The 14,966-nt window shown below is 33.8% G+C and overlaps 3 protein-coding genes and 1 pseudogene across 3 annotated transcripts; all 4 read left to right on the top strand.

Annotated features, from left to right (window-relative positions):
• Positions 1 to 586: 586 nt before the first annotated feature.
• Positions 587 to 2,451, top strand: LOC100779095 (S-type anion channel SLAH4). The gene is made up of 2 exons (XM_003529596.5): positions 587 to 1,621; positions 2,040 to 2,451. Exons 1-2 carry the CDS (start codon positions 743 to 745, stop codon positions 2,286 to 2,288), a joined length of 1,128 nt encoding a protein of 375 aa, XP_003529644.1. The 5' UTR covers positions 587 to 742; the 3' UTR covers positions 2,289 to 2,451.
• A 1,635-nt stretch (positions 2,452 to 4,086) lies between these two features.
• LOC100794664 (probable F-box protein At4g22030) lies at positions 4,087 to 5,796 on the top strand. The gene has a single exon (XM_014778265.3). It carries the CDS (start codon positions 4,371 to 4,373, stop codon positions 5,637 to 5,639), a length of 1,269 nt encoding a protein of 422 aa, XP_014633751.1. The 5' UTR covers positions 4,087 to 4,370; the 3' UTR covers positions 5,640 to 5,796.
• Positions 5,797 to 6,808: 1,012 nt separating this feature from the next.
• On the top strand, positions 6,809 to 8,263 carry LOC100794134 (probable F-box protein At4g22030). The gene has a single exon (XM_041017553.1). The coding sequence runs from the start codon at positions 6,809 to 6,811 to the stop codon at positions 8,066 to 8,068; it is 1,260 nt and encodes a 419-aa protein (XP_040873487.1). The 3' UTR covers positions 8,069 to 8,263.
• A 2,059-nt stretch (positions 8,264 to 10,322) lies between these two features.
• On the top strand, positions 10,323 to 11,807 carry LOC100793615 (probable F-box protein At4g22030; annotated as a pseudogene).
• Positions 11,808 to 14,966: the final 3,159 nt, after the last annotated feature.

The raw sequence follows: 14,966 nt of genomic DNA, 5'->3' as shown, positions 1-14,966 counted from the left end.
AAGCAATAACTTATAATTATAATGAAAAGAGGTTATACAAAAATAAAACGCTATTATACAGAAATGAAGGGACAACTTGACATACTTAACCCAAGCGGTAACGTGAGTTTTATGTGTGTAAATATTGTACGTACAGATGACTGAATGAAATGTTAAGCATAATAAATACTAATTGTTATGCTATTTGGTTAGGATAAGAAACTTTTGCATTTATATTTGTAAATATATACGTATAGTATTTCCTCTCAATCTACTTCAGTTATTCAAATATTTAAATTCCAACTCTGCAATGCATATCTTTCAATTTACTCTCCCCTTTCGTTTATTTTCCTCCAACCTATAAATATTATGTTATTGTTGGTATTTATGTTAAAAAGGTGAATTAAAAGAAAAGTTTTACTAAATTAATAGCCAAGGTAATGTATTTTCACGTCTTCCGTAAGAAGCCATTGTAAAAATAAGACTCTTTTAAAGTAAGTAAATAATAAACATTTATCATTGGTTGAATATTAATTTAGAGTATATCATAACCAACGACCCACTAAAATTTAATGTATATTATAACCTTCCTCACTTTAGTTTTTTTTCTTTTCTTTTCCCCATGTATCCTACCGAAAGCCACTCCAAATTTGGGAAACCTTATACTTTGCACTATATAAATCCCCGGAACTGGAGCCAAAAAATGAGTGAGACAATATCACACATAATATAATTCCAAAATCACTCCTATTGCTATAGCAATATGATGGGTGACACTGAGATCAAACCATCAGTTGAAGTAGTCATATGTGCTTCCATGAACAATAACAATAGCGCAAACAACCACACCCTCCCAACCGACATCACCAAGTCATCACAATCACACTTACCAATCTTGACCAAGCTCCATGCTGGTTACTTTTTCATATGCCTTTCCTTTGGTGCACAAGCTTTGCTCTGGAAGAGTTTGAGTAAACACAACAAGGACTCACAAACTCTCTGGCATGGATTCAATTTGATGCCTTCCATTGCGTTTCTACTACTTTGGTGTGTGGCACTGCTCACTGCCACTACTTTGTCTTTACTTTACGTGCTCAAGTGCATCTTTCACTTGGACATGGTGAAGGAGGAGTTCTCACATCATGTTGGAGTGAACTGCATGTATGCTCCTTGGATTTCTTGGCTTCTCATGCTTCAATCAGCACCCATCATCGTTCATTCAACTTCTTGCTACGGAGTTCTTTGCTTGGCCTTTTCGTTTGTAATATTGCTGCTTGACATAAAACTATATGGACAATGGTTCACAACTAAAAAGAGGTTTCTGTCAGTTGTGGCAAACCCTACTAGCCTGGTGTCGGTTATAGGGAACTTGGTGTCTGCTCAAGTTGTTGCAGAAATTGGTTGGAAAGAGAGTGCACTTTTAATGTTCTCACTCGGATTGGTATATTATCTAATTATATTTGTAACGCTGTATCAACGTCTGACAAGTGGCAATCAGTTTCCCACTGTGCTAAGGCCAACTTACTTGTTGTTTTTTGCTGCACCAAGCATGGCAAGTCTAGCCTGGAAATCCATCACAGGTGCTTTTGTCACCCCATCAAAGATGCTCCTCTTTCTGTCTTTATTCCTTTTTATGTCTCAGGTACCTTTTCTTTCTGATTCTAATTACTACTTCATAGTGTGTTTAATTTCTATTTTTGAAAATCACTTTTAGTTTTTTTTTTTAACACTAAATTCTTCATGTCTTACCACATATAATATCACGTCAGATGATTCAGACTTGCTGAGTTAGGACCACAGAACAAAAGACGAGAATGAGAGAAATATTTCTAAGTTGTTTCTATTTTTTATTTTATTTTTAAAGCACGGTTCTAGAAAACTATTAATTATGAAATTATATGAAATGATAAGAAAAAACTGCTTTTATATAAAATAAAAAAGTGAAAAGGAAATCAATATGTAAGATCATTAATTATATATTAACTTCTCGGTTGTTTTGTTTGTTTGTTTAATCAGTTTCAATTTAACGACGAGACAATTAACTTTGTTGTTGAATACAGGCTTGCAGGCCAGCCATGTTCAAGAAATCCATGAAGAGGTTAAACGTTACATGGTGGGCGTATTCATTCCCTTTAACCTTCCTTGGACTAGCTTGTGCTGAATATGCTCAAGAGGTGAAAAGTGGCATGGCCTCTTGGTTAATGCTGGTTATATGTATGGTCTCCGTGCTGGTTTTTATTGCTTTGATGATCATCACTGTACTCAAAATTGAGAGACTGTTCCATAAAAATGCTCCCATTATGACTTGAAAATAAAATGTCTTTAAACTCAAAATTGTGCGGCTGAAAATAAAATGATCCATTATAGCTGGCCGGCACTTCTCTCTTGTGCTCTTTAATTAATTAGTAAGAAGATTAACTGAGATAGCACAAGGGTAAAAATGGAAATGGAATTTATCCCGCTGTCTCCCAACATGTTATTTTTCTCTCTCTCTCTCTCTCTCTCTTCCGTTTCTATGGTATGAATTTCGTATATTACTTTATCTCTTTTCTTTTAATTTACTAGGCATATAGACCCAATAATTAAACATCTTCTATCCTATAAGAATATAAGCATATTTGGTAATCTAATTAATCTTCACCCACATGTGGCAATTAGCCTCCTAATTAGGTTGATATTTCATTGGGCCTCCAATCTGTTTTTTTCACCGACCTTGTAGCATTGTCACACACACACACTCACACTCTTATTACAAAGAAATCTAGAACAGCCATGTGTTTTTCTTCATTTTTTTCTTTCCTTTGTAATTTCTTTTGAATTTGCACATGTTCTGGCGCAAAATAGATTAAAATGACCTAAATGGCTAAATCCAACCTTTTGTTGTTAGATCTAGTTGCAATATGGGCCTCTAACAATAGTTTCATTGAAAGGGAGAAATGTGATGGATAGAGATCAAAACAGAGGGAATGGTGAAAAAGCAAATAGAAAAAAAATATATAAAGCTAGAGAAGAGATTAGAATGGCAACTAAAAAAGGAGAAGAGAAAGATGTGGAAAAGAGACAATGGATGGAAGAGGTGGTGAGGTGTTGTTGGTGAGAAGGAAAAAAGGCAATTGATGGTATTATATCCGTCATTTGTGTTTTTTCTTGTTGAGAAGAAATGCTACTACATTTGCAATTGTTTTCTCTTTTATGAACTTACTTATCTTTCTTACCATCCCATCTTTCAATGTCACATCATATATGGTTAACGAATATGACTTGAAAAACTTGTCATTTAGTGACAAAAAGTTGGCAGCCAATTGTATAACAACCACATATATATTGTTAAATCATTAATACCAATAACCCAAATTTCATTGGCGCGGAAAGCTAAACATTAGCAATTAACGGTATTATATCGTCATTTGTATTTTTTCTTGTACTAAAAAATATGTTACTACATTAGAAATTATTATAACTTTGAATTTGTTCAAATATACTCTAATGGACGCAACTTATTAAAGTATTCTTTTGAAAAACAGTTAAAGTTTACTACAAAGTGCCACTCGTACTTGTTTTCTAAAAAAGGAATATTTTAGCAGCTTACAACTTATTAAATTTTTAAAAATATTTTCTAAAAAAAATTGTGATAATATTGGCAAATTACATTTACCTCACAAAATAGTGAATCACCATTTCACTAAAAAAGACATTTACAATTAATGAGAACCACCCCTCCCTAGAAAACTTGAAAAGAATACATATAAATATTGGTATGTCGAGAATTATAAATTATAAATTAAGACCAAAACTATACACATAGATACTAAAAATTAAAAGTTAATTAATAATCATATTATCACCTAAAAATACTATGTATTTTTCTTTTAATTTTGACCGTTTAAATACGATCTAATGTGTTATTATTTTGTAATTCTCATCTTTTAACATGCCTCTTTATATATATTTATTGTTGAAAATGATATATATGATTGAAGATCAAATAATTGACCTACTACTGTCCTGTTGAATTAAGTATAGCATAGGTTTCTGGCCATATGATATGGCAATATATACCACATAACGTTGATGGCTTTACTGCGTCTCACATTGAAAGGGTTGAAAATTTGAAACTTACATAGTCCGAGAATGAGAGCTGGAAAGGGTCCGGCAATAGGGCAAGGCCAAGTCTAATCATCAACCTTTTCGTCATAGAATAGTCAATATTTTCCTTCCGTGACCTCTTCCTTTCCGTTTCTCTCTTTCTATATATATATATATATACTCCCACCCTACCCTTAATTCTCATTCTCATCTCCAATCTTTCAAATCCCTTCCAACCCCCAATCTGATCTCCTCACCACAAAACATATATACACAAAGAGTATAGAAAACCTCCAATTAATCCCATGGCTTCTTTACAAACCACATCTATATTCTCCTCTTCATCCTTTTCTTCTTCTCTAAGAAAAGTCAACGCTTCTATCCATGTCCCTAACCCTCCACGAGTGACTTATTCGGTTCCAAAAGCACCAACAAGAAAGTTGCAGGTTGAGGAATTAATTAATGGATCAGTAGATTCAACCCCATTAGAGAAGAATGCCTTCACCACACACATATATGAAGGTTTATTCAGCCCTAGCAAGAAGTCTAATATGGCCACTGTTCAACTCTATTCGATTCTGGAGGCAGTAGCTGACAGAATTGAAATGCACAAAAACATTTGCGAACAAAGAAACAACTGGAACACCCTTCTTCTAAATTCCATCAACATGATCACTCTCACTGCCACGGCCATGGCCGGTGTTGCTGCAGCCACCAGTGGTGACACTACACCGCTTTTGGCCCTTAAACTATCATCCGCTCTCTTGTTTTCTGCGGCCACTGGAATGTCACTTATCATGAACCAAATTCAGCCCTCACAACTCACTGAGGAGCAACGCAATGCTACAAGGTTGTTTAAACAGCTTCATACCCAAATCCAAAACATAATCGCTCTTGGAAATCCAACCGAAGAAGATGTGAAGGGTTCGATGGAGAAGGTGTTGGCACTTGATAGAGCTTACCCTCTGCCCTTGTTGGGAGCCATGCTTGATAAGTTTCCCGAAAAATATGAACCTGCTGTCTGGTGGCCTTCATCTCAGTTCCAAAGAAGAAGTAGAACACAAGAGAGTAATAATGGATGGAGTGAAGATCTAGAAATGGAAATGAGGGAAGTGATTGAGGTGGTAAAGAAGAAAGACATAGAGGACTATGAGAGGCTTGGGAACATAGCGTTGAAGGTAAACAGGAGTTTGGCGATTGCAGGGCCTCTATTGAGTGGCATAGCAGCGGTGGGGACTTCATTTGTGGGTAATGGATCGTGGGCGGCGTTAGTGCCTCTCATGGCTGGTTCATTAGCTTCAGTTGTTAATGCTTTTGAGCATGGTGGCCAAATAGGCATGGTCTTTGAAATGTACAGAAACTGTGGGGGATTCTTCACGCTTTTGGAACAGACTATTCAAGCTACACTTGAAGAGAAAAACTTGGACAAAAGAGAAAATGGTGAAGTATTTGAAATGAAGGTAGCAATGAAGTTGGGAAGAAGTGTTTCGGAGCTGAGACGACTTGCCTCAAAATCTGCTTCCTGTTGTATGAAAGGAATCACAGTAGATGAATTCGCCAGCAAGCTTTTCTAATCAAGACAACATTTCATAAGGGATGATGCAATATTCTTTTATTCTTTATTAATTGTATAGTCTTCTGACATTTATAACTTTATACCAAAGACAGAATGTATATATATGTATGTACCTTCAGCCCATTGACTCAATGATCGATATTTACTTCTCACAATTTTTCTTGTCTTAAGAAGATTTTTATTTATTGCACAATGCAAATTTTTATTTTAATTTGAAAGATTGCCTTTGATCTTGATGGAAGATTATATGTTTTTATGCATGTGTGTGTAAGGAATTCAGTTCCAAATATAAAGCGCATATGCATGCCATGAAGTATAAAAATAAAATAAAAAATATCATTCTTAATTGCACATATCTTGTAAAAGGATAGCTAAATGGGTACTCACATATAACTTAAATTGGTTTTTTTCTCTACCCGTTTCTTAATTGGACGGAAACAAATAGGACTGGCAATGAACTAATCAATTCAAACACAATTTGATATTTGATTTGATAATTAATTTGTTAAACTTAGTTTATGAATTAAATATATATTTTTTCTTCTAAACTTGGTGTAAGTAACACCACCACCCATCATTACGATATTTTTTTTCGTGAGTGCATGTATATATATTTGATTAAACAAATTAGCTCAAATGCTACTTCCAGATATTTAATTGAGTTACTCAGTCAGTTTTTTTTTTTCTTTCAAAAAGAAGAAGATAAAAGCTTTGATCAAGACAAAATTATTGACTTATATAAATCAAAATAATGAAATAATTGGAGAAACAGTATCCGCCCTCATGTTGAATTAAGTATAACCCATATTGATGGCTTTGGTGGCTTTACTTCGTCGCACATTGAAAGTCTGAGACTGAGAGCCAACAAGGCCAAGATGTTGAAATTTCGAACTTAACAAATTCTGAGAGCTGGAAAGGGTCCCCCAAGTAACAAAGGCCAAGTCTAATCTTAAACTTTTTATAAATATTTTTCGTTGTAGAATAGTCAACATTTTCCATCCCTGACTTCTTCCTTTTCCCCCTCTCTATATAAACAAACGCTCACCATACCCTTAATTCTCATTCTCATTCTCATATCCATTCTTTCCAATCCCTTCCAGCCCCCAATTTGATCTCCTCACCACAAAACACACAAAGAGTAGAGAGACCCTTCAGTTCGTTAATCTCATGGCTTCTTTACAAACCACGGCTACACTCTCCTATTCTTCTTCTCTAAGAAAAGTCAAAGACGCTATCCATGTCCCTAAACCTGCACGAGTGACTTATTCGGTTCCAAAAGTAACAAGAAGAAAGTTGCAGGTTGAGGAATTAATTAATGGATCAGTAGACTCAACCCCATTAGAGAAGAATGCCATCACCACACACATATATGAAGGTTTATTCAGCCCTAGCAAGAAGTCTAATATGGCCACTGTTCAACTCTATTCGATTCTGGAGGCAGTAGCTGACAGAATTGAAATGCACAAAAACATTTGCGAACAAAGAAACAACTGGAACACCCTTCTTCTAAACTCCATCAACATGATCACTCTCACTGCCACGGCCATGGCCGGTGTTGCTGCAGCCACCAGTGGTGACACTACACCGCTTTTGGCCCTTAAACTATCATCCGCTCTCTTGTTTTCTGCGGCCACTGGAATGTCACTTATCACGAACCAAATTCAGCCCTCACAACTCACTGAGGAGCAACGCAATGCTACAAGGTTGTTTAAACAGCTTCATACCCAAATCCAAAACATAATCGCTCTTGGAAATCCAACCGAAGAAGATGTGAAGGGTTCGATGGAGAAGGTGTTGGCACTTGATAGAGCTTACCCTCTGCCCTTGTTGGGAGCCATGCTTGATAAGTTTCCCGAAAAATATGAACCTGCTGTCTGGTGGCCTTCATCTCAGTTCCAAAGAAGAAGTAGAACACAAGAGAGTAATAATGGATGGAGTGAAGATCTAGAAATGGAAATGAGGGAAGTGATTGAGGTGGTAAAGAAGAAAGACATAGAGGACTATGAGAGGCTTGGGAACATAGCGTTGAAGGTAAACAGGAGTTTGGCGATTGCAGGGCCTCTATTGAGTGGCATAGCAGCGGTGGGGACTTCATTTGTGGGTAATGGATCGTGGGCGGCGTTAGTGCCTCTCATGGCTGGTTCATTAGCTTCAGTTGTTAATGCTTTTGAGCATGGTGGCCAAATAGGCATGGTCTTTGAAATGTACAGAAACTGTGGGGGATTCTTCACGCTTTTGGAACAGACTATTCAAGCTACACTTGAAGAGAAAAACTTGGACAAAAGAGAAAATGGTGAAGTATTTGAAATGAAGGTAGCAATGAAGTTGGGAAGAAGCGTTTCGGAGCTGAGACGACTTGCCTCAAAATCTGCTTCCTGTCGTATGAAAGGAATCACAGTAGATGAATTCGCCAGCAAACTTTTTTAATTTGGATAAAATTTCATCAGGGAAGATCGATGCAATATTCTTTTATTCTTTTTTTTTTTGTCACGTATTCTTTATTAATTGTACGGTTCTCCGACATAGCTTTATGACACCAGAGAGGAATTGTATATATATTTGTATGTACTTTCATGCAATTGACTCAATGATAGATTGATATTTACTTCTCACAATTTTTCTTGTCTTAATTAACACCGAGATTTTTATTTGTTTTGTTGCGTATTTTTATTTAAATTTGAAAGATTGCCTTTTATATATATGTAGATGGAGATTATATTTCTATGCATGTGTAGTTGCGAATGATAGAGCTCATATATATGCATGCCACGACGAATAACAAAAAAAAAAAAAGCCTCACCAGGTAATACCTAATATTGCAGACCTTGGTGGTTGGAATTGCAAGAACAAGTTCGGCAAGAGTTGAGAATTAATCCGGGCATTAATGCATTAATTAATTTTATCCACTAGGTTTGCATTCCCTCACCAATATTTATTATTCATTTTCAGTCACTTGGTTTCCACTTTGCGTTCCAGTCACTTGGGTCATAAAAGAAGTGAAAAGCAATGAAAGATGAGAAAGATAAGTGTTTTTTTTTTTTACGAGTATGTAAGATAAGTATTTATTATGTATTATTGATTTAAAATACATAAAATAAAAAATATCTCCATTTTTAATTACTTTCTTATACAATTAAGAAAGCTAGACTTCTTAACAATAATAAAAACTCACTGGTCATGTATATATATATTTTGACTCATGGGAGTACTAGTTATCAAGAATTAAATGACTCTCAAAAATCAATCTTTCATTTTTAATTACTTCCCTTTCTCTTGCATGCCATGTCTCTTTCATTTTTTAGAAATGTACTAAAACATTTTTTAAGAAATATTTTTACTTCTTTTATAAAATTCTTTTTCTTAATAGCATTATTCGAACAAACGAGTCCTTAAATCTCACTCTAACACCTAAAAAAACATTGTGATCTCAAAATGAAATTAATTATCAAATATTTTACGGCAACAACATGACAAGGAATAATTACTTTCTTTTTTTGAAAGACAATGAATAATTAATGAATTATAATGTTTTGTTTCATATATTTATATATTTATGGAAATTATATAGATTCTCATTATTTCTTGTCACCGATATTTATTCATTCTGGACTTATTTTTTACGCAGTGTGCCTCTAAAATCAAACGCAGCCTCGCGTTCTTCGTTCTTGAATATCAAAATGGTGACAAGTCGACACAAAAGATATTTTGTCTAACGAAAGTCCAATTTCAAAATTAGCTGAGTGGAGCATTTTAGATAATTCAGTTGGCCACAGACACTTCATAAAAAACTATACATAACATATACAGTGGAAAAATATATACTATCATACATTTTTAATATTTCTCATGTTTCTTTTAAATGTCAAATAATACATTAATTAAAAGTAGAAAGATAAAATAAAAATCTTTAACAATTAATATAAAAATATGACAGGAAATTAATGAGAATTATATAAAGTATAATTAGAAAGTGCTCCTCGGATTAAAAAGGAAGAGTATAGTAGTAAGTAACAAGAAAATTATAACAGTACTAGCTTTTGTGTGTGATATATAATTAGAAAGTGCTCCTCGGATTAATTTTTCGAGAAAAAAAAAAAGAATGAATTGGAAATTGGGAGAGAGAAAATATCAATCTATTTCGTTTACAAGTTCCCAGTGTTGATGTTGCCTGTCCACCTACCACCACAATTCCAAAAGATCTATTTTTTGTTTGAAAAAATTAATGACCCCGAATAGTCATGGTCATTGTATTGAAAATTGAATTAGTAAAAGCTAGTGGCTGAAATAAAAAGGAAGAGTATAGTAGTAAGTAACAAGAAAATTATAACAGTACTAGCTTTTGTGTGTGATATATAATTAATTCTTTTATTTGGTTTTGCAAGGCAATATTGAAGTGCAGCCTTAAGGTTTTACTACGTCGCATGTTGAGAGCCTAATGGCGCAAGCCCGTGGCAGGAAATTTTGAACAGACCAAGTCAATTAATTAAATTGGTCAGCATCAATATCCTTATTTTGATTTGACTCTATGCCCTTCCGTTTTGGTTAGCTAATATAAATACTCTCATAAATCAATATGGAAGTAACCATCTATTCTCTAATATATATATATATATATATATATATATATATATATATATATATATATACACACACAAACATAAGTTAGCCAAACACAATATTATAAAGAAAACGCTTCAATTTGCTAGCCCCATGCTCTACTTTCATGACTTCTATACAAACCTCAACTCTACTTTCTTCTTTTTCTTGCAGAGTAAATGCCGCAATCCATCTCCCAAAACTCCCAAGAGTCAATGTCTCAATGCCAAAGATTCCCAACACTACCACCATAAAGTTGGTTGAGGGGTTAACATTCACAGACTCAGCTGCATTGCTTGAAAGTTGAAAACAATGTTGCCAGCACACAGTTACACGATGATGCATATAATTCTACAACCTCCATGTCCACCAAGCAACTCTACGCAATCCTAGAGGTTGTCGCAGACAGGGTTGAAATGCACAAAAACATTGGTGAGCAGCTAGCGTGACAATTGGTCAATTGGAACACCCTCCTCTTGAACAACATCAACATGATTACTCTCACTGCTGCCACATTGGCTGATGTTGCAGCCACAACTGTAGGTTCTGGGGCACCGCTTTTGGCTCTCAAACTATCATCAACTCTCCTTTTTTCTGCGGCCACAGGAATTTCATTTATCATGAACAAAATTCAGCCATCACAACTCGCTGAGGAGCAACGCAATGCTACAAGGTTGTTTAAACAGCTTCAGACACAAATCCAGACGACAATCGCTCTAGGAAATCTAACAGAAGAATATGTGAAGAGTTCAATAGAGAAGGTCTTAGCCCTTGACAATTCTTATCCACTACCCTTGTTGGGAGCCATGCTTGACAAGTTTCCCGCAAAGTTTGAACCTGCTGTTTGATGGCCTTCATCTCAGTTCCAAAGGAAAAACAAAACCCACCAAGGAAAAGCATCGAGCAAGGGGAATAATGGATGGAATGAAGAGCTAGAAAGGGAATTGAGGGAAGTTGTTGAAGTGGTAAAGAGAAAAGACATTGAGGATTATGAGAGGCTGGGAAACATAGTGTTGAAGATAAACAAGAGCTTGGCCATAGCAGGTTCTTTACTCACTGGCATTGAAGCAGTTGGATCTGCATTTGTGGGAAACGGATCATTGGCAGCAATAGTGGCTGTCATGGCTGGATCATTGGCTGCTGCAATCAATGGTTTGGAGCACGGTGAGCAAGTGGGTATGGTGTTTGAAGTGTACAGAAATTGCGGCGGATTCTTCAAACTGTTGGAGGAGACAATTGAAGATGAGGTGGAAGAGAAAGACTTTGAGAGGAGACAAAATGGGGAACTCTTCGAAATGAAGATGGCTTTGTTGTTGGGGAGAAGTGTGACATAGCTGAGAGAACTCGCCACAAAATCAACTTCATGTCGAATGGAGGGAATTGTCGTCGATGAATTCGCCAGCAAACTCTTCTAAGCTAATTCGTTGACTTTATTTTCTTTTTTTAAAGTCAAAACGACATCATATTCTTTAATTCTTTTTTGCACAGTTGTATTCTATGATGTAGAAAGGGAATGTTTTGTTTAAAAGCAATGCTTATTTTTATGAAAAAATGGAATATGCATTGCAATGTTTGGTCTCCTATTCCAACCTCAGCTTATTAAAAATTTATTTTTGTCAATATCCTACAATTGTTCTATTTAAAATGTAAATCATTAACTTTTCAAGCCGCAAGTAATGAGATGTATGTTCTTTATTAAGAAAAAACATTGTCATATCCACTTAATTTGTCCATTGTGTTTGAGGTCGAGAGATAATTATGAATTGAATCCCCACTGAAATGTTCAAATTAAGATGATCATGAAATGTTTTCTCTTATACTACAGTCCTTGTATTTTAAGATTATGCTATATTAAATATTAATGCCTCTGCATTCAACTATTATCTTTATTTCAAAATTAAATTTACTAAGTAAGCATAATATTGAATATTTTCCTTTTAATTCTATTTTTTTTATTTTTACCTGAATTAATTATATATCTTAAAATTCAATTTTTTATATTTATATAATGTTTTAATTTGAAAATTAAATTTACCTAATAAGCATAATCTTACATATTATTCCTTTTGAAAATATGTTTTAATATTTAACCCAAATTACTTATATATATTAATTATTTCTATTTGAAAAAAAAATACTAAATGAGTACAATTTTAAATACTTTTTCTTTTAAATATATTTTAATATTTTACCTGAATTAATTATTCATCTAAAAATTCAATTATACAAAATATATAAATAATTATATTCATCTAATACATTTGATGTGAATTGATAAATTTGAACTAAATCTCTGGCGCATCCTAACTTTAAGGTACTTTTGGTGAATCAAAGTTTGAGATTTGTTGAGTTCGACTCATGTTTACGTGAGATTGAACTGTCATAAAAAAACAGGTGAGTAATTGAAAAAGATAGTATAACGCTCTAAAGTCAATGCTTGGGCCTAGAATGATCATTATATGGATCATGGACATTTGTTTCCTCCACTCCAACTATTGAATCTACCACATTGTATTCTAAAAATCTCATTCCAGAATGTAAATTTACATTCTGAAATAGACATTTCAGAAAATATAATGGGAGGTACAAGATAAAAAAGAGAGATACAAGATTCAAATGCCTAAATTATGTTGAAGTCCTATTCATAATAGTTGCGCCCCAAGCTTGTTTTAAGCTATCAAGTTAAATGCTTGTAATCATCCAAGTTGAACTTCACTGGTTCACATTGCCATACTTTATGTTTTGTTATGCAGATTATGAATTCTTCCATGTTTCTTGATCCCCCTTAGTTAGGGCAAAAGGTGTGCCTTTCTTGATCCCCCTTGGTATTGGCTAATAACGTGAAATATTTTTTGCATATTAGTCTTCGTATAAAACCATGAATGTGATGGATTTGCAAATTTCATATGTCAAATTTTAAAGAGGACAAAACCCCTAGGAGAGCCGTAACCACTGACGCCTCCTTCACCCTAATTCGTTGTTCTTCATGGAGAAATGACATAATCAAATATAGATCAGGATTGTTTTTTCATTTGAACCTCTTTCACCTCTTTGTGGGAGATATTTAACAATGAAGTTGTGACTTTCTCCCTCGTGGGGACTTCATCCATTCCTTTTTCGGGTTGGTAAGTTATTCACAAAATTGACTCTGAGATTGAATTGGATATTGAATCTTTCCACCACTTTTTTCTTTCGGGTACTATTATTATTTGCTTTTTTTTTTACACACAAACCAATGTTGGGTTAAAAGGGAACTATATTATCATTGTTTTTTTATTTCTTCATTTTAATGAAAAAATGTGGGTTTTGTTGCTCCTAATTTTCTAGGAAATCATCAAGGTTCATGATTTTTAATTGATGCATTGGTGGAAATTTGGAACTTAAATTCCAATGTTCATGTAGATTTACAAGTTATAGGTATTTATTTTTTGTTTTTAATTTTATATAATAGTGTTCTTTGGAAAAAAATAATTTAAGGATTAGTGATCAAACGAAAATAAATGTTGCTAATTCTTTTTGTCATAGTTGAGATTGAAATAAATTACTGACATGATATGATATATCCGTTGTTATGGGCTTAGAATTGAATATTATTCTTATTGTAATCTTTGTGGTATCTGGATGCTGGTGTCTAAGCACTTAATTGTAATTTATGTGTTTAACAGATAAATCTTCGTCACCAAATTTGGGTTTAATATTTTTCCTTCTATTTTTCTTGGCATTGCAATTCAATCAATACGAAAAACATAATTACTCCCTTATTTTGACACAAATACGTTCAACTTGTTCTCATTTAAATTTGTGAACTAGTACGTCAGTTACGTATAATTTGGATTCTTTTTATTTATCTATCTATTACTTTATAGGTTTTAATTGTTAATCTATCAATTTATAATATATTTAACTTAAAAAGCTCATTGTTCTTATACTCTAGTCTTACAATTTTAGTTTATTAACATGTTAAGCTTGTATTGAGTTTTCTGTGTTTTTAATTTTCAGGTACATGCAACAACTAATAAGGTGGACAATCTTTCACAAGCCTTTCTAAAAGACAAATTATTTGGCAGTGGAAGGAGGAATTTGGTGCTAGTTTTGGGAGATGGAGCTACTAGGTGCTGACAACTACTACAACATTCAAATATGGATGAGTGTTTGGTGTGTGGCATGCGCAAATTAAGCCTTTGGTAGGGATCTGCAAAATTTAGGTTTTTTTTTTTTAACAATTGAACTGAATCAGTGATTAAAATGTATGTTCTTTGTGCATAATAATTTACTTTTAAAATTGGTTCTTCAAAACCAATTTGATTCAAAACTAATTTAGTACATAACAATTTACTTTTAGAATTGATTCTTCAAAACCAATTCGATTCAAAACTGATTCTCTAAACAAGTTCACATATTTGGATTAAGAATCAAATTGTTTTAAAATTATTCAATTGGGTTTATTGGTTTGATTAAAAAAAAATTAAAAAAATAAATTTTGCACACCTCTACACTTGACTAACTCATTATTCTTTTTACTAAAGACTAACTCATCCTTTTTTCATTGTTGTCAAAAACTATAATCCCATTCTCATTTAAAGTACTCTTGGTGGATTTTCTAATGGTACTGAAACTAGTGAAAATGACAATTCAATTGGAAATCATAAAAACTTTAGATAAAATGTATGTTCTTTGTGAATCAGTGATTTGAGATTTAGTACGTGTACATGCTTAGATCGATCAGTAA

The sequence above is a fragment of the Glycine max genome, chromosome 7 (assembly GCF_000004515.6).
Source record: "Glycine max cultivar Williams 82 chromosome 7, Glycine_max_v4.0, whole genome shotgun sequence".
NCBI classification, from domain to species: Eukaryota; Viridiplantae; Streptophyta; class Magnoliopsida; order Fabales; family Fabaceae; genus Glycine; species Glycine max.
Note: the sequence above shows the minus strand (reverse complement) of the source record. Positions and strands in the feature narration are given on the sequence as shown.